Below are 18,983 nucleotides of genomic sequence, written 5' to 3'. Positions count from 1 at the left end.
TGATAGCACCCCTTAATGTCGAATTGACGGGTTTAGATCGAGTTCAATCCGGACCTGATTCGACCCGATCGGTCTGTCTCGGGCTTATTTGGGTCCTTTCATCTCGGTCACGGCCGGTATTAGGGATCGGGTTAAGAGGTTTGACCAAACCTCGAGTCCGATCGACCAATTATGACTCTAAAAGCAAAAACAGAGGAAGTATGCCCAATTTTTGTTTCTGAAAACATGGGCGGTGGTCTCGAGTCTCGACTCGGCTTTCGACTCGTCGCCGGTTTATGAAGGCAGAGACGGAGACGTCCGAAGTAGGACTCAGTTATTGAGGCGGAGACGGCGATGCAAGGCCACCTCCACCACCTCCAGCAACAGCTAGCCGCTCTCCTCTCCGCCGCTCTTACTCAGCCCTCCGCGTCCGCCGCGGCCGCGGGCGGGAGCGCCGAGTCCACCCCTTCCTCCTCACCGGCTGCGACTGAAGGACCAGGCGAGAGAGGTGGCGACGCCGCTCGAATCGCGGCCCTAGAATCCCTTCAACGAATCATCCTCTACCCTCCCAATGCCTTCGTCGTCTCCCACTCCTCCCCTTTCCTTTCCCAGGGCTTCTACCAGCTTCTCTCTGACAAGTAAGCCCTCTCTCCCCCTCTTCGTGTCACTCCAAAACCCTAAAGATTCTCTCATTCTAAACCCTAACTATTTTATGCTATAACGTTTAGTGATATCGTTATTTTCGCATTCCACTCTATCGAACAAATGGTATCCACCAAAATTGCAGACTTACGATTGTGCCTTTTCACGATTTCGAAAGTACTATGATAATATATGTTACTCGTGGAAGATTCCTTGTAGGTCATATGCCGTGAGGCGAGCAGCAGCGATTACCTACGGATCCCTTTGTGCCATTCTAGTTTCCGTTCCAATTGGATCGAATGGTCCCCAAAATCATGTTTTGGCATTGGCTGAGAGATTCATGGCTTGGGCTCTTCCTCTTCTTGGGGAGACTGATGTTCAGAATGGGTCTGCGGAATTGGCATTGGAGAGCCTTCGAGAGTTCCTTAATGTTGGCGATGCTAATAGCATCGAACGCTTTGTACCGCTAATCCTCAAAGCATGCCAAGAGCTTCTCGAGGACGAGAGAACCTCCCTTGGCTTGCTCCATCAGCTTCTTAGCGTTCTTACCCTGATTTCTTTGAAATTTGGGCATTGCTTCCAGCCGCATTTTGTTGACATCGTTGACTTGCTTCTGGGATGGGCTTTCATGCCCGACCTCTCCGAGTCTGGTAGGACGATAATTATGGATAGTTTCTTGCAATTCCAGAAGCACTGGCTGAGCAATTTACAGTTTTCATTAGAATTGCTCTCAAAGTTTCTGGGTGACATTGAAGTTCTTATCCAGGATACAAGTCTTGAATCTGGCAGCCAGCTTGGGAGGTTACTTGCTCTCTTCTTCTGTTTCTCGACAGTACTACGAGTCACAGCATCAGGAATGATGGAAATGAACATACTTGAAGACGTCAGAGAACCCCTGGAGAATATGGCTCCCCGTTTGCTGAAATGTATAGCAAGTTTTGGGAGGAAGTCTGGGTCGCCAAAATGGATGGGAGAATCTTGGAGATGCTTGATTCTTCTGGCTGAAATACTTAATGAAGGGTTCTCTAAATCATATCCAATTGTTATTGATATTTTGTTTCAAAACCTGATAGGAATTCCATCGTTGCAGATAAATGCATTGGTTAAAACTAATTTGCAACTGCTATCTAGGCAGAAGCTGGCACTCCATCCTTCTTCTGTAAGGTCTGTATTAGGATTTTATTCTCCCTTGTCTCAGCTGCGTCTGCATCCAAATCACCTTGTAGTTGCAAACACTGCAGCAACTTACCTTTTCTTTCTACAACATGGGTCCAATGCTGTTGTTTCCCAAGCTATTTCGTATTTGATTGAAGAGTTGGAGTTGTTAAAAGGCATGCTTGGAAAAATTCGTGGGCATTTTGCTAATGTCAATGAGCTCCAGTTGGATTTTGTGACGGATGACCAATTGAAATTAGATTTAGGTTCTGGCAAGGCCTATTCGGAACATGAATTAATTTCCTTAATAAAGTTTGACTTAAAAGCATTGCTAAGTTCTATTCCTTGCGGTGCTGCTGAAAGTTTGCAGGACCAGGTTGTCATTGACTCGCTTAGATATGATAGATCAATGAGACTGGCATCTTCGATTTTAGAGAAGCTCCATCCTTTTGAGTCCCCTGTCGACGGTTGGTTTGAGTTGCAAGTCCTTATTGTTAAGACATTGAACAGGTTAAGTGAGGTTGAACTTCTAAGTAAGTTCACAATTCTGAGAGCTTCTTGGGAGAAGGTTTCTGTTAATTCAGTTGGAAAAAGTGAAAGAAGCCTTCAAGCTAAGACTGATCTAATTACTGAGTATAAAAGGAAATATGCTATGTGCATAGTTAGGGCACTTGGGGTTAATTCACCTATATCTGTTAAGCTAGAAGCTCTTGACTGGATATGTTCATTTGGTTGGATGATTACAACTTTGGAGAGCGATGCAGACTTGATGATGCAATTTTGTGATCCACATGCAGATGCTGGTGTTGGCAGTGACTTACTTGTTGCAATTTTTGATGCAGCATATGTGAGGGAATCTAAGGTGAGATCTCGTGTTGCATCTGTTCTGGAAGCTCTTTTGCAGGCAAGGCTAATTGATCATGCATACTTCAATTTTGTCTCAGAAGTTGCACTTGATAAGCTTGGTGATCCAGATGTAACTGTAAAAAATGCATTTGCCAGAGTACTATCTGTTGTGTTGCCTTTAACAATGTATTCATGTGGTCTGAATGACAGAGCTAGTAGTATTTGTGAGTTTGTACATTGTACTGTCAACAACTATTACCTGAGTTGGAAGAATGAACTTGCCTTAAAGCAGTGTTCCAGAAAGCTACACTCACATCAACTTGTTTCCATCATGAGTTACATATCACAGAGGTGGAAGGTGCCTCTATCTTCTTGGATCCAACGATTAGTCTTTAGTTGCCATTGCAAAAATGATTCAATTTCTAGCAAAGAGGAAATAGTTGGAGAACCTGGTAATGGTGACATGTGGAAGGGTGGAAAGACAGAGGAATGTGCAGTTGATAAAATATGTCCAGTGAATAATATAGCTGCTGTTTGGTGGTCCATTCATGAGGCTGCTAGACATTGCATTGCTCTTCGTCTGCGAACTAACCTCGGTGGTCCGACCCAGACTTTTGCAGCCTTAGAGCGCATGCTTTTGGACATACCTAATGTGCTTCTATTAGATGCTGAACAAACTGACAGTAAGTACATAGCCTCGTCCAATTCTCACTTGTTACCAATGCGATTGCTGCTGGATTTTGTTGAGGCTTTGAAGAAAAATGTTTACAATGCTTATGAAGGTTCTTTCATTTTACCTGCTTGTAGTCGACAAAGTTCCGTGTTCTTCCGAGCAAATAAGAAAGTTTGTGAAGAGTGGTTTTCTCGAATATGTGAGCCTATGATGAATGCTGGGCTGGCATTGCATTGCTATGATGCGACCATTCAGTACTGTTTGTTACGGCTGCAGGATCTAAAAAGTTTAGCAACATCAGTTTTCAAGGAAAAAGCTCGTGGGGCATCTGTTTCTGAAAATTTCCATCTCAGATCTAGGTTTGCAGGAGATGTTATGAAGGTTGTCCGACATGCATCCTTGGCCTTATGCAGGAATTATGAACCAGAGGCTTTGATTGGCCTTCAGAAATGGGTTGCTACACAATTTTCTGTCCTGTTTAAGGAAGACAAACATATTGTTTCAGGTGTAGCTGGGAACTTTGGGCAATTTTCATGGATCGCAGGACTTGTCTATCAGGCTCAGGGCCAATATGAAAAGGCAGCTGCTTACTTTTCTCACTTACTTCAGTCTGAAGTTGCACTAGCTCTCATGGGTTCTGATGGTGTACAGTTTGTTATTGCACGTGTCATCGAGTGTTTTACATCGGTCTCTGATTGGAATTCTCTGGAAAGCTGGCTCACTGAATTACAATCACTTCGTGCTATGCATGCTGGGAAGTCTTATTCTGGAGCTTTAACGACAGCTGGCAATGAAATAAATGCTGTTCATGCCTTGGCTCGGTATGATCTTGGGGATTTTCAAGCATCTCGGTCCTACCTGGATTTGACACCTAAAAGTAGCTGTGAGATTGCTCTTGATCCTAAGATTGCTCTAGAGAGGAGTGAGCAAATGCTTCTACGATCAATGCTTAAGCGGGATGGATCCATCCACAAGGTCGGGGAAGAACTGGAAAAAGCAAAGTTGATGCTGGATGAAGCATTGTCTGTTGTACCTCTTGATGGATTACATCAGGCAGCTGCTTGTGCCATCCAGCTTCACTGCATCCTTGCTTTTGAAGAAGGCACAAGATCAAGTAACCATGATCAAGCTAAAAGATCACCATCATTGCTAGGATCCTTGCAACAAGTACTGCTTACTCCAATTAGTAGAGTTTGTCAAGATTGTAGCTTGTGGACTAAGGTTTTTAGAGTGTATCGTACTCTAATGCCAACTTCTTTAACAACTCTGCTTCTCTGTCAGAAGCTGCTTACTGTGGCTCGCAAACAGAAAAACTTTATGTTGGCAGACCGCTTGAGTCAATACCTCAGAGATCACATTCGGATGACTTCAGAAGGGTCTCATTCTGATCTTCTTGCTTTGAAGATGCAATATGAAGATATACTACTCAAGCATGCAAAAGGAAATCATGAAGCGGCTATATTGGACAGCTGGTCATTCATAGGTGATAATATGCGATCTACGGCAACTATATCATCTGGAGCTGATGGTGTTCTGAGGGCAAAGGCATGTTTGAAATTATCGACCTGGTTGAGACAAGGTTTTCCAAATCTAGATTTTAGAAATGTTCTTCTCAAGATACGCCAAGATTTCAGTGGCTGTAGCAAATGCACTTCTTTTGCTGGAACTGGATTGACTTCTGGTGATGGTGTCTTAATCACTGATCCAGACTATAATCAAATTCTTGAAGAAATAATTGGTACAGCTAGAAAAATATCCTGTAATCTTTGTCCCACCTTGAGTAAAACCTGGCTCTCTTATGCTTCTTGGTGTTTTGACCAAGCAAAGGGCTCCCCTCCTGCGGGTGGTGCTGTTCTACAATCCTGTTCTCTGTCCTCTGTTCTTTGTCCAGAACTTTCTCCTGAGAGATGCAAGTTGACAGAAGCTGAAATGTCTGAGGTGGAAATTATAATTAGGAAGATTTTTAACAGTGATAGAGATGTGAATGTTGCAAGTGGTGCAGATGAAGACAGATCAGAGTCCATTTATTTTCAGGAAAATGAGCCACTTGTAAGTTCATTAGTTGAGCAAGCAGCATACATAATGCAAACTGCAGCTGGATCACCTGGATTTGAGTCTTATGATGGTGAGTGCCCTTCTGCTGCTGTTTCTTCCCAGCTGCAAGTGCTGTTTCTTAATACAAACGGTGGCATGAGGAAACATGACATCTTGCCTTTTGTTGATGAGTTGGTTGGCATTTGGTGGTCATTAAGGCAAAGGAGGGTCTCATTATTCGGACATGCTGCACATGGCTATTTTCAGTACCTTTCATATTCTTCCAATCTTCTAGCCTGTTCTGCTAATGATTTTCCAAAGGAAAAAAACAAGAGTTGCACCCTTAGGGCAATGCTGTATGTCCTTCATATTATTGTGAATTATGGATACGAGTTGAGAGAAACTTTAGAACATGGTCTTGCTGCAGTTCCTCTATTGCCATGGCAGGTGAGATGCTTTAAAGTATTTGTATATTGTCTTTATGCATGATTTTCAAAGGCTTACTTATTGTTAATTTTCATATACAGGAACTCATTCCCCAGCTATTTGCTCGGTTGAGTTCTCATCCTAAACAAGTTGTCAGGAAGCAACTGGAGGGGCTTCTATTGATGCTAGCAAAATTATGCCCTTGGTCTGTTGTATATCCTACACTTGTTGATCTAAATGCTTACGACGGGCAACCACTAGAGGAGCTTCAACGCATATTGGACTGTTTGGTAATTGAACCACCTTTACAATTATCTGTTGGTTCCAAATTTCTTAATAACACTATTTTTTTGTTCTTTCCCTGATGTGTATGCATGATTGTTGTTTACTTAACATACTAAGGGAATTGATGAAGTCTTGCTTCCAATTTTTGAGTTCTTAACTACTTTACTTTTGAATGCAGTTTAAGCTTTATCCAAAATTAATTCAAGATGTCCAGCTAGTAATAAATGAGCTGGGAATGATAACTATTCTATGGGAGGAGCTCTGGCTGAGCACGCTTCAGGATCTTCATACAGGTAAATGGTCCACGAAACAGCAAATGGATTGATATTTCTTGGTGACATACTTTTTCAATTACTTTGTTACTTGTATCTTCTATCTTGTGCTTCTTCTAGTTTTTTTTTGTCAAATGGAGAATGCATGTGAAATGTTGGACTAACTTTTACAGTGAATTTTTTTTCCTGACCAAGTCTCAAGAAGGTTGAAAACTAGTTTAGTCATACAATATATAATATTAGAGTCACTATGAGACAAATAGATATCTTGTGTTGAAGCAATCAATTGCCCGATCTTTATCACTAGGGCTTGCTCAAGTAATTGTTGCTGTGAACAAATTGAATAATGGCCACTTGATAAGTTGGAGGAGGTTCTGAATTTCTATTGCTCGTATAGTGTCATAATGGTCAAGTTGAATGAGTTGATACCAGAGTTGGATGCTATTGCTCAGTTAGGTTTTAGATGCATGAATTTATAGTGTTATTGAAGAAAGGAGACTTAGTGATACTGAAATATGCATATATACACAAGATGTAAGAGTTGAAAAGAGATACTGTGAAAAGCTTAAGTGCTGATGAAGTTGATGTATTCGATGTGGAAGCACATTCATTCGATGCATATGTTACTTGAGATTGTTTTGACATCATTTGAAGTTTAAAAGTCTTTCAAAATTACAGTTGTAATTTCACTGTTACAATATCTAAATAATGGATCGACACCAAAAAGGATTGCAATTCTTCTTTTTTCTATGTTAGTTTAAGAATCTTAAAGATTATCGGTGTTGTGTCAAATAAACATGCACACAACGTAAATGTTGAAAAAAAACAATCAGACATGGAATCTAAGTGCTGTTGATTTTTTCTTTTGGTATCTATCATCAATGCATATATTCTTTGGTGTAATTCATCTCAGTTTTCTTTCTGATATTGAGCACTTCCTAGCGTAATAGCTAAGAGTGGTTGCTAACTAGTTTTGTAAACTTAGATGTCATACGACGTATAAATATGCTAAAAGAGGAAGCGGCTCGGGTTGCTGAAAATCCAACACTTAGTGACACAGAAAAGAGCAAGATAAATGCAGCCAAATACTCGGCTATGATGGCTCCAATTGTTGTGGCACTAGAGCGCCGCTTGACATCAACATCTCGTGAACCGAGAACATCTCATGAGTTATGGTTCCATGAAGAGTACATTGAAAAACTGAAATCAGCTATCTTAAGTTTAAAAACTCCCCCTAAATCTGCAACAGCGCTAGGAGATGTGTGGCGGCAGTTTGATACTATTACAACATCTCTAGCAACTCATCATCGAAAATCATGTGTATCTTTAAGTGAGGTGGCTCCACATCTGGCTTCTCTTTCATCTTCTGATGTTCCAATGCCTGGCTTTGAGAAGCAAATCTCAATGCTTGATTCCTCAGGAAGCTCTACAACTAGCATCCAAGGGATTGTTACAATTTCCTCTTTCTGTGAACAGGTAACAATTTTATCAACAAAGACAAAACCTAAGAAACTCATCTTACAAGGCTCAGATGGTCAGAGGTACACTTATCTTCTTAAGGGACGAGAGGATCTACGTCTTGATGCCCGAATCATGCAGTTGTTGCAAGCAATTAATAGTTTATTAACTTCATCCAATGATACCCGTGGTCGTGCACTTGCTATTCGTTATTACTCAGTGACCCCAATCAGTGGTCGTGCTGGATTAATCCGGTGGGTGGATAATGTAACCAGCATATACAGTGTCTACAAGTCATGGCAGGTACACACTCAGATGGCTCAGGTTTCTGCAGTTGATGCTGGCAATATGAATAATCCAATGCCACCTGTCCTTCGTCCCAGTGATATGTTCTATGGAAAAATTATACCTGCACTCAAAGAAAAAGGCATAAGAAGAGTAATCTCACGAAGGGATTGGCCTCTTGAAGTCAAAAGAAAAGTTTTTTTGGAGCTTATGAAAGAGACTCCAAGAGAACTTCTTTGGCAGGAAATGTGGTGTGCCAGTGAGGGATTCAGAGCATTTACTTTAAAGGCCAAAAGGTATTAAATCTTTTGTTAGAATGTTCTTTACTTGCAAACCATAATATGGTGCAAAATATTTTTTATCATGTTTTCTGTAACCACAATATCTCACCTTGTAGGCAATTGACCAGTAGATCTATTCAGAAATATTAGCTGACTAGTAAAAAATCTAGAAAGCTAGTGGCACACATGCAGGTTGTGGTCCTGGATAAAATGATTAAAATTTTAAACCAACTTGCTTACCCAGAATTAATGGGGATATCTGTTTATGTGATCAGTGCTTAGATATTTGACAAAATCCTGAAAGATATGCTTGTCTTATTACATGAAATTTTCTTTTCATTCGATAATCTGATCCGTGAATAAAGTGAGTTGGTTTTACAAATTTATGCACAGTGATTTCACCCCATAGGCGATATTCCAGCAGTATAACTTTGTGCTAAATACACTACTTTAAGTGTTACCTGGTAATGTTTTTGGACTCAAACTTCAATTTGTCCCTGGGACCAGTTTTGTGCTGATGGATTAGCCCTTTTTTGTGCTGCATCTCAGTTTGGTTATCTCCCTGGTCTTGGCTTTCTTCTGACTATTGGTAGTCTATGGGGCATTGAATCTTGAATTTATAATTGCCGGTAACCTATTGGCAGATGCTTGACATTGTGGCCATTTAATACTCTATATGTATTTCCTCGCATTCTTTCTTCTAGGTTGTTTTAAAATTGTGGCATGGTCAATCTATCATCTCATGGCAAAATTAACCACTTTCAAGCTTGAAATAGCATATAAATGTTGAATTCTCTTATTAGGCACATAGCTGAATTCTTCTCTCCATATGTTTTTCTTTTTTCTGCAAGCTATCAGAATTACACAAACATATAGGGGATTTATATATTTTGAATCTATAGATAGCTGTTTTAGTATAGTTCTATGATCTTCAGTATAATGTTGCTCCTTTGGATTTAATGATATATTAAACATGTTTTTGTTGAGATAATATTTCTTTCTTTGTTACTTCAGTATAAATGAAAGGCCAGCTGATGGGCAACTAAAATTCTACACTTTCTCCCATTTGGACATGTCACTTAAGTAATACTGGCATATACATACCAGCCATTCCAGAAGAGACCTTTTGCTTTGGTGACTGGAATGCTGTAATTATGGATTACGATTGAGTATAACTTGGCATTTGATCTAACAATGCTGGTCCATTTGACAATGTTGTTTGGCTTAATAAAGACAATGTTTAGCTTTTAGTGATTCAGATTGTTGCTGAACTTCTTGCAGTTGGCTTTGGTGACTTTGCATCTTAAGGCCTGCTATTTCAGTTAATTCATAATCAAGTAACCTTTACAATAATGGATTTAAATGAGTAGCATTGATTTGCAGGTTCTCTGGAAGTGTGGCAGCCATGAGCATGGTGGGCCACATTCTTGGTCTCGGGGATAGACATTTGGACAATATCCTTATGGACTTCTCCACTGGTGAAATTGTCCATATAGATTATAATGTATGTTTTGACAAAGGGAGGAGACTAAAGGTTCCTGAAATTGTCCCTTTCCGACTTACGCAGACGATTGAGACTGCTTTAGGATTGACTGGAACGGAGGGTACCTTCAGGTCTAACTGTGAAGCGGTAATGAGCATTCTCCGGAAGAATAAAGATATAATGTTAATGTTGTTGGAGGTGTTTGTTTGGGACCCATTGGTGGAGTGGACAAGGGGAGATATCCATGACGAAGCTGCTATAGGTGGTGAAGAGAAAAAGGGAATGGAGTTGGCTGTCAGTCTAAGTCTTTTTGCTTCAAGAGTTCAAGAGATGCGTGTTCCTTTGCAGGTACGTCTCTCATTCACTAGTTATAGCCATATTTTTTCAGAAAAAGAGCAGATGTTATGAAGAAGCTTCTGTGGTCAACAGGTGCTTTGATAGACTTGCATTACTGTTTCAGTGAAATTTGATTACTTTTTAGTTTTTAACTACTTTTGATATTTATATTTTATATAACCAGTTTAAAATGATGTTGGAAGAGCTACCAGTTTGGATGTTGAAACCTCGAATATGTCTAGCTCCTGACATAAGTCTTAACAAGAGAAAAAATATTGAAGTTACCCGAGGCAAGTCCATGCTGCTCCTGAGACACCATATTGTCCTGTTAGTTATCTTGTCAAAGATAACAAGGAACGTAATTATGTTAAGAAACTTTAAATTTGCTTTAATCTGTTCCAACCACCGCTTTGGATGTTGAAGGTTCACATATGCGTAGCTCCCAACATAAGTTTTAACAAAAAAATATGAATGAACTTATAAGCAGCAAACCTTTGTTGCCCTTGTGACACCACATGTCCTGTTAGTCATCTTACTGTCAAAGATTAAAAGGAATCTAAATGTGTTAAGCAACTTTAAACTTGCTTTAATAGGCTTCATTCAGAACTCATCCTGGCATGGTAATAATGCTGCTATTAGCTTCTTTCTTTAAGCATAAGCTTTTATTATGTGTTTCAGGATTATATTGACTTTATCTTAGGGCATTTTGTACAGAATGGTGAAGGAAAAAAATTATTTTATTCTTTAAAACCAAAGACTGACAAGAACTCAGTATTAAATGCTTTAATTATGTTTCAGGAACATCATGATCTTCTGGTGACTACAGTACCAACTGTTGAATCAGCTTTGAAGGTATGAAGTGAATCACCTTTGTATATGCACATTACATGTGATTTGTTGACAGATAAGAAAGTTCAATCCAAACATATTGCAGGCATTCTTAGATGTGCTAAATCAATATGAAGTAACATCTACCTTTTTCTATCATGCTGATAAAGAGAAATCAAGACTTATGCAGCATGAGACATCTGCAAAAACAGTGGTTACCGAAGCTACTTCTATGTATGAAAAAACCCGGGCATCATTTGAAGTCCAGGTTAATGAGTTTGCACAATCAAAAGCTGTGGCAGCTGAAAAGGCCCAAGAAGCAGCTATGTGGATTGATCAGCATGGAAGAGTGCTTGATGCACTACGGAGTGGTTCAATCCCGGATGCAAAGGGGTTGTTAATGCTAAGTGGCACTGAAGAGGCCTTATCTCTTACTTCTGCAGTTGTCCTGTCAGGAGTTCCACTAACAATTGTTCCAGAGCCAACACAAGCGCAATGCTATGATTTGGATAAGGAAGTTTCACATCTAATAGACGAGTTGGACAGTGGACTTTCTTGTGCAATTGAAGCACTCAATGAATATGCATTGGCATTGCAAAAAGTTCTTCCACATAGCTACATTACAAACAGCCCAGTAAATGGTTGGGCACAAGTCTTGCAATTGTCAGCAAATAGCCTATCATCTGAGGCCCTGTTACTTGCTAGAAATCAGGCTGCTGAACTTATTGCAAAGAGCACTGGTGAAGGTTATGACTCAGCTCGACAGAGGCATCAGGATCTCCTCCACAAAATTGAACTATGTGCAATGGAAATAGGAAAAATTACTGCCGAGTGTTCAGTACTGATGAATTCCATCGGAACAGATACAGAAGCAAAAGCCAAGGAACGCCTGCTATCTTCTTTTACAAAGTATATGCAGGCTGCAGGTTGTCGACAGAATGAAGATGAAAAGTTCATATCTCCTTCAGGTCAAAACAAATGTGATGGACTAAAAATTGCTAAAGTGCCGGAGGATCTTGTAGAAAAGAAAGTGAAGGTATTTTCTGTGCTTTGCATGGCTGTGATTGAATTGTATAAGGAAATTATAGCAAAGATGGTTATATACTCTGATAACTTCACTCAAAAAGTTCTCTGGCGAACGAGGGAGAATGGTTCCCGAGCTGATTCTGGAACCACTCTTGTTGGGTTTGAAGAGCAGATTGAGAAATGTGTGCTAGTAGCAGTATTTCTTAGTGAAGTTCAAGAACTGCTAGATATAACATTACCATGTACCAGTACAAGTGCTGAAGATACAAATCCTTCATCTGCAGCAACTTGGGCTTCAGTTTACCAGGTTTGTCTGTGTTCAAGCAATCAATTGATTGAGCAAATGACTGAAATTCTTCTCCCAGAGATTATTAGATCAGCTGTTACCTACAATTCGGAAACAATGGAAGCTTTTGGAATGCTTTCTCAGATCCGTGGTTCTGTTGATACAGCACTAGAGAAGCTAGTTGAGGTGGAACTGGAGAAAGCATCCTTGTTGGAGCTGGAAAAGAACTATTTTGTGAAGGTTGGACTCATTACAGAGCAGCAGTTAGCTCTTGGAGAAGCAGCTACAAGTGGTCGTGATCATCTATCTTGGGAAGAAGCTGAAGAGCTAGCCTCCCAAGAAGAAGCTTGCAGAGCACAGTTAGACCAACTTCATCAAACTTGGAACCAGAAAGATATGCGGAATTCTTCTCTGAAAAAGCTGGAAGCCAATATTATAAATTCATTAATGTCTTCTCAGCAGTACTTTACATCTTTGATGAACAGTGAGGATGAGGGGGATCTGCATGTTAGAAGGAGCAAAGCTCTTTTAGCTGCATTAGCAAAGCCTTTTGCTGAATTGGAATCAGTTGATCATGAGCTAGTGTCACATGGTACTGTTCCCTCAGATTTAGATGAGTCAACATATAAACTTGCCGATTTTGTGACATGCAGCTCCTCAGTATCTGAATCTGTTTGGGGGCTTCGTTTCTTGTTGAGAGATCATGCTTTCTTTATTTGGAAAGTTAGCATCATGGACTCTGTTCTTGATATGTGCTTTCATGACATATCGTCTTCTGTTGATCATAATGTTAGTTTTGATCAGCTTTATAAAAGTTTGAAAAAGAAGCTAGAGGTTCATCTGCAAGAACTTCTTGGTCATTATTTGAATGGCAGAGTTGTTCCTGCTTTCTTGGCACAATTGAATAAAGAAATTGAGAATTTGCAGCATTTGATGGAAGCAAGAAGAGAATTTGCACCCGATCAAGCAAAAAAAGATGCGGGCGCTGTAAGGAAAATTCGGCTTATGCTTGAAGAATACTCTAATGCACATGAAACTGTTAGGGCTGCCAGATCAACAGTTTCTTTCATGAAAAGGCAAGTGAATGAACTAACTGAGGCCCTTGGGAAAACTATTTTAGAAATTGTTCAGTTGGAATGGCTTCATGATATGTCCTCACTCTATCTACTGAAAAGCAAGGTTTTCTCAGGAAACATTCTTGGCGATGATAAAATTTCCCCATTAATTATTAACCTTAGCCGACCAAAACTATTAGAAAAACTGCAGTCTTCTATGTCATCTGTAGCACGATCATTAGAATGCTTGCAAGCTTGTGAAAGGACATCAACATCTGCAGAAGGACAACTGGAAAGAGCCATGGCATGGGCTTGTGCGGGTTCGACTGCTGTTGGGACTGGCACTTCTTCTGTTAAGACTTCAGGAATTCCAACAGAGTTCCATGATCATCTACGAAGGCGAAGACAATTGCTATGGGCAATTCAAGAACAGGCAGGTGATATTATAAAGATCTGCAATTCTGTGATGGAGTTTGAAGCATCTAGAGATGGCCTTTTCTGGATACCTGGGGAGAAAACGTCTGGGCGAACTACTGCAGATGGTAGAACATGGCAGCAAGCTTACTTGAATACCTTAACAAGACTAGATGTTGCTTATCACTCCTTTAACCGTGAGTTTGATTCTTGTTATGCTTTCTGTTGATTCCATTTCAGCTTCAGAGAGTTTATGGTGTAAGTACTTCATTTGTGTTTTGGAAATCAGGTGCTGAACAAGAATGGAAGCTGGCAGAAAGTAACATGGAAACTGCTGCCAATGCCTTGTTTGCTGCAACTAATGAACTCTGCATTGCCTCTGTAAAGGCAAATTCAGCTTCAGGTGTAGTGAAAGCTTCCCTTGTCTTTATGTATAGTGTCTTATGAATTATGATGTTTGTTTATGATTGATTATTGAATTTGAATTTTGAAATGATCTTTTGCATATTAGCAGATGATTTGCAAGACACCCTAGCAATTATGAGGGAGCGTGCATATGAGGCCAGTACGGCTTTAACTGCCTTTGTTTGTGTTTCTAAAGGCCATACTGCTTTGACATCTGAATGTGGTTCAATGCTCGAGGAGGTACAGGGACTTTCAATAATAAATGAAGAAATTTTTTTCTTGCTGCAATATTCTTTTTTATTGTGCCTTATGCTAGTGATGTCCACTGGCATGTTATTTTTTATTCATGATTGGTGTTTGTGTGCACTGTGCATTAGAGGTCAATCTTTTAGTTTTCAGACATGAGGTAGCACTTTTCTTTTGACAAGAGGTTGTATTTGTACTACAGCTTGTACATGGGTGTTGTACCCTTGAAGGGAAATCCTTTTTATAGAACTTGGTGTCTTTATGATTTGAACTCCAATTTACCTGCAAGTAAAAGTTTGCATGCTTTTGTTGCATGTACATGTATTATGTAGTCTTAGTCTTACTATGTTGAACTGTGCTTGAGCAAGCACAATTGGCCCTCGGAGTTCAATGTTCTTGACTATATTTTGAATGGATAGATAACAAGAATCATCATTCTTTAGTCAAAGAGGAAGAAATGCCAATGAAATAAAATGGAAAATCTGCTCTAGTGGTCCTTTTAATTTTCTATCGAAATGGAATTGAAATGCATTAAACTTCTAAATCTTCAGGGGGCTATTCACAAATATCTTTTTATTTCCTTTTTTTGTATGGTGTTGAATTAGAACCAAAATATAGTTTGTTGAATTTAAAGTAAGTAATTCTGTTCTATGCAATTTTATAACTTGCAGCATACTTTTAATTCTTTTTGTGATGCATGTACCTTATTTTTTGTGATGTCAGATCTAAAATTTCCTTTCTTTTAGTTGCTTTAACATCCTATGGTATTTGTCTGCAGGTCTTGGCTATAATGGAGGGTGTAGAAGATGTTTACATCTTGGGGAAGGAGGCAGCTGCAGCACATAGTGCACTGATGGCAGATCTTTCTAAGGTTTTCTGTCTGGATTGAAGTTTTTGAAATCTTTTTTACCTGTGGCTTTATGAAATGACAAGGAATATCCTCAGTTCAAGTCTAGCCATAGTTCTTTTAGAGCCTTTTATGCTACATGAAAGTATGCAACCACCTTAAGATCTGTTTCTTCTTTGTTGCAGGTAAACATGATCCTCCTTCCTCTGGAAGCTTCACTTTCAACCGATTTAACTGTGATGGCTGATGCGTCAGTGAAAGATGAGGAAAACAATAAAGAGATTTCTCTTGTTCATGGACAAGCACTGTACCAGTCTTATATATTCAAACTTAGGGAAGCTTGTCCATCTTTGGTTCCTTTGGTGCCCTCGCTGACCAGCTATGTAAAGGAACTGCATTCTACATTAACCAAACTTGCACGAGTTTCAAGCCTCCATGCTGGAAACCTTCATAAAGTAATTTTCTTTACCTATAAATCTTTAGGCCTCAGATATTTATTGCCCACTATTCAATGATTCTTTGTTTTTGCTTTCTTTTTTACTTGGAAGGTTTTGAATTATGAATAGTTGAAAACAGGCTGAAAGCTAATGCATTTTACATGATGGTTGACTTGAAATGGTCATAATATAATATTCTGAGTGAGTAGATTTCTCTGGTGGATCATGGGCTGATATGGTTCCTACAGCAGTATTGAAAAGACCACTGAACGACATTTACATGATTATGTACATGTATACAATTTTTTTGAATGCTTGTTCTGATATAAATGACCAATAAGACCATTTATTTGAGAATGTACATGTGGAATCTATGTATATATGCGCATACACTTGTCATGCAAACTCTTGGTCTTTGTAGGCTCTTGAAGGTCTTGGAGAAAGTCAAATTTTAAGGTCTCAAGACCTTGCTATATCTAGTTCTGAACCTTCAAATGGTGCAGTTTTATTCAATGATGAAGAGAAAGTGTTGTCCGGGAGCAGTGTAGAAGATGTTGAGAATTTGACTACAAATGGCAAACTTGCTCTTCATGATGAAGGATGGCTATCCCCTCCGGAACACACATACACCAGCAGCCCAGATTCTATCATCTCCTCAAGTGAAGGTAGCTTCTCTGAGAAATCAGACAACTTAGAACAGGACCTGCACAGTAATTCTGCTGGAGAGGACACTAGTATGAGTGTTTCCTATAAAATTATTGATGGATCAGAAAGCAAATCTGTTGAGGATCAAGATTCTAATTATTCAACAGAGGATGTTGCTAATAGTTTGTCTTCAGTGTTACCAGCAGATCTGGGTGACAGTTTGCAAGCCTTGTCCTTATGTGATGGACCTACAGTCGAGAATGTTGGAACATATGACATCGAGAAGGGAAAATCGGTGGTGGCAAACTCTTTGATGAGTGGAAATGAACATTACTCCAATCTGGTTAATGGACATGGTGACAATCTTGATGATTCTTCTTCATGTTTTGGTGCAATTAGCCGCACTACAAGGGGTAAGATATATTAGCGTTTTGATTAGCATATGTTTCAGTTGCTCACTACATGAAAATGTTTATTGCATTTATTATGAGTTGTGATAATCCCTTTTTTGTTGCAAATATGAGAAATATTGTGCATACTGATTAGAATAATTGATAAAAGTCCAAGTCAGAAGGGAAGCTTTTCTTTAATCCCATGGCAAGCACCATTTTGATCCCCAGCACCAACTTTCTGTAAACCAGATAGACAATTGGATTTTTAATGATTTGATTGTTGCTGCTGTTCAATTAAGTTTTTCAAATTAAAGGTTCTTAACCATATCAGAGATACATTAGGTTTTTAGATCCTTCGAGTGATGGGATTGGATAGGCTTTCTTGAACTCAAAACAGATCCAGATTGACATCAATTTGATTTGAATCTGATCCTACAGTTTTCATTGGTAGCTCGTAGGACTAATTTTTTGGATATGATCTAAACTCATTCAAGTGAGAAGCCAATTGCTACAATTCCACTGGATATTGAATGCATTTGTAATAGGGATGAGATGAGTTCTGCTGGGGTGCAATGGTCATCTGACTAGTTGCCGTTGCTCGTTTCTTTACTCGACATGTTAATGCTTATTATTCTTTAGCATGACATGTTCTATTTTTGACACATTATATGATCTAAAGGATCTTACTAAACTAGACGAAATTCATAGTTGGTGGCTATTATTTTCTGCGGTTTCAGGCTGTTTACTGAAATTGTTAGATGGAAAGAGAATATATTATGATATACTATTTCACTCATCTTATGTTTAATGTTCTGTTGTAAGGTAAGAACGCATATGCTATATCAGTCTTGAAGCAAGTTGAGCTCAAACTAGATGGAAGAGGTATTGAAGACATCAGGTATGTGCTTTTTGCCCTTTGGTCGTGTTGGTGGAATTTCTAACCTGCACTCTGATGGATTTTAATTGTTTTGCAGGTCCCTAGAAGTTCCGGAGCAAGTAGATCTTCTTCTTAAGCAAGCAACAAATGTCGACAACTTATGTAACATGTATGAAGGGTGGACGCCATGGATATGATTATCCGATTGTTTTTTTTTTGCTCTCATGGTATGAATCTTTCATGGGAATTCTGAATTTATAGTTCTTCCTTTGGGTACATAGTTGATGTGATGGATGTAAATAGTTGTGCTGTAATATAGCAAACAAAATAAGATAGCTTATTATTCTATCAATTTAGTGGTTAGGTATGCTGATTCTTTTTTTATGATTTAGAAATCAATAGTTCATGTTTTTGCTTGCTAAACACAAATTGATTGTTTCTCTTTACAGGGTGGATGCTATTTGTATGTGCAAGTTTGCCTTATTATATCTAGAAAGTGGAAAGAAGAGGAGACTTATCCAGTGATGGACATGCATAACGAGAATATCCGAGGCTTTACTGGGGACCTACTAGATTCAATGCTTCATGTCAATAGCAAAAAGCAGCTGCATCAACCGTTGCCACTTAAGACAGCTGGATATGCTATCTTTGGTCCTTGGTGCAGCGCCAAGAATGAAAAGCGCCAAAGAAGTTCCTTTGAGGCTTTCACCAAAAGCTACTCGTACATCCAATGACCGTCTTTGGGGGGTCTCATTACTCCATCCTAGCTTAATTTCCCATGGAGATTCTGCTGCAGTGTTGCTTGGCACAGTTCCTGTTATTGTCTCTACAATGCCTAACTTGGTACGTTATCGGGACAGCTAAATTTGCAGAGCTGAATGAAATGGGCACTGCAGCGTTTTCAGGGAGTTTGAATCCAAGGTGTTAGAAGAGCAGAAACAGATCGAACTAGTCCAACCGGAGGAGCTTTTTTTCAGTCACCTCGATTTGACCCAGGCAACTGCCTATGCCCTGCACTGAAGCTGATGTGTCCTTGCTTGTCGATGGCCTCAGCATGTAGATTGAGGTGAGTTGGGAAACTAATCTTACAAGGTGTTTTGAATTCTTGTATATAGCTACATGTCTTGGTTATGCTCTGTGAATAAGATTGCTGGTTGCTTTTCAACACAGGCTTTGATCTGAAAGCCTTTCTGAAATACTGCATTCCTGTTCATCATATTCTTTTTCTCCCGACTTCTCGGAACTTGTTTGCTAAAAAAATATGTTAGCGTATTTCTTCCTTTGCTGCTAAATATTTCCCGTGAAACATTACAATTTGTGTTATGTCTTTCCCCTTTTTTTTTTCAGAAAAGTATTTTTATTTATTCTAC

At 39.4% G+C, this 18,983-nt stretch overlaps 1 protein-coding gene across 4 annotated transcripts; it reads left to right on the top strand.

Annotated features, from left to right (window-relative positions):
• The first annotated feature begins 235 nt into the window (after window positions 1-235).
• Window positions 236-18,778, top strand: LOC135634756 (uncharacterized). Of its 4 annotated transcripts, none has more exons than XM_065145319.1 (16): window positions 236-617; window positions 841-5,776; window positions 5,857-6,045; window positions 6,219-6,333; window positions 7,298-8,351; window positions 9,720-10,167; window positions 10,954-11,007; window positions 11,090-13,961; window positions 14,054-14,167; window positions 14,279-14,409; window positions 15,194-15,286; window positions 15,448-15,717; window positions 16,121-16,757; window positions 17,559-17,634; window positions 17,711-17,840; window positions 18,063-18,778. In XM_065145319.1, the coding sequence occupies exons 1-15, from the start codon at window positions 334-336 to the stop codon at window positions 17,808-17,810; spliced, it is 11,373 nt and encodes a 3,790-aa protein (XP_065001391.1). In that variant the 5' UTR covers window positions 236-333; the 3' UTR covers window positions 17,811-17,840; window positions 18,063-18,778. The 4 variants fall into 4 exon arrangements, with proteins under 4 accessions (XP_065001391.1, XP_065001395.1, XP_065001404.1 ...); XM_065145329.1 differs by having other exon boundaries at window positions 479-617; window positions 830-5,776; XM_065145323.1 differs by lacking the exon at window positions 18,063-18,778 and having other exon boundaries at window positions 17,564-17,634.
• Window positions 18,779-18,983: the final 205 nt, after the last annotated feature.

The sequence above is a fragment of the Musa acuminata genome, chromosome BXJ1-3, assembly GCF_036884655.1.
Source record: "Musa acuminata AAA Group cultivar baxijiao chromosome BXJ1-3, Cavendish_Baxijiao_AAA, whole genome shotgun sequence".
Classification (NCBI taxonomy): domain Eukaryota; kingdom Viridiplantae; phylum Streptophyta; class Magnoliopsida; order Zingiberales; family Musaceae; genus Musa; species Musa acuminata.
The sequence above is the reverse complement of the archived record's forward strand: the minus strand, read 5'-3'. Positions and strand labels throughout refer to the sequence as shown.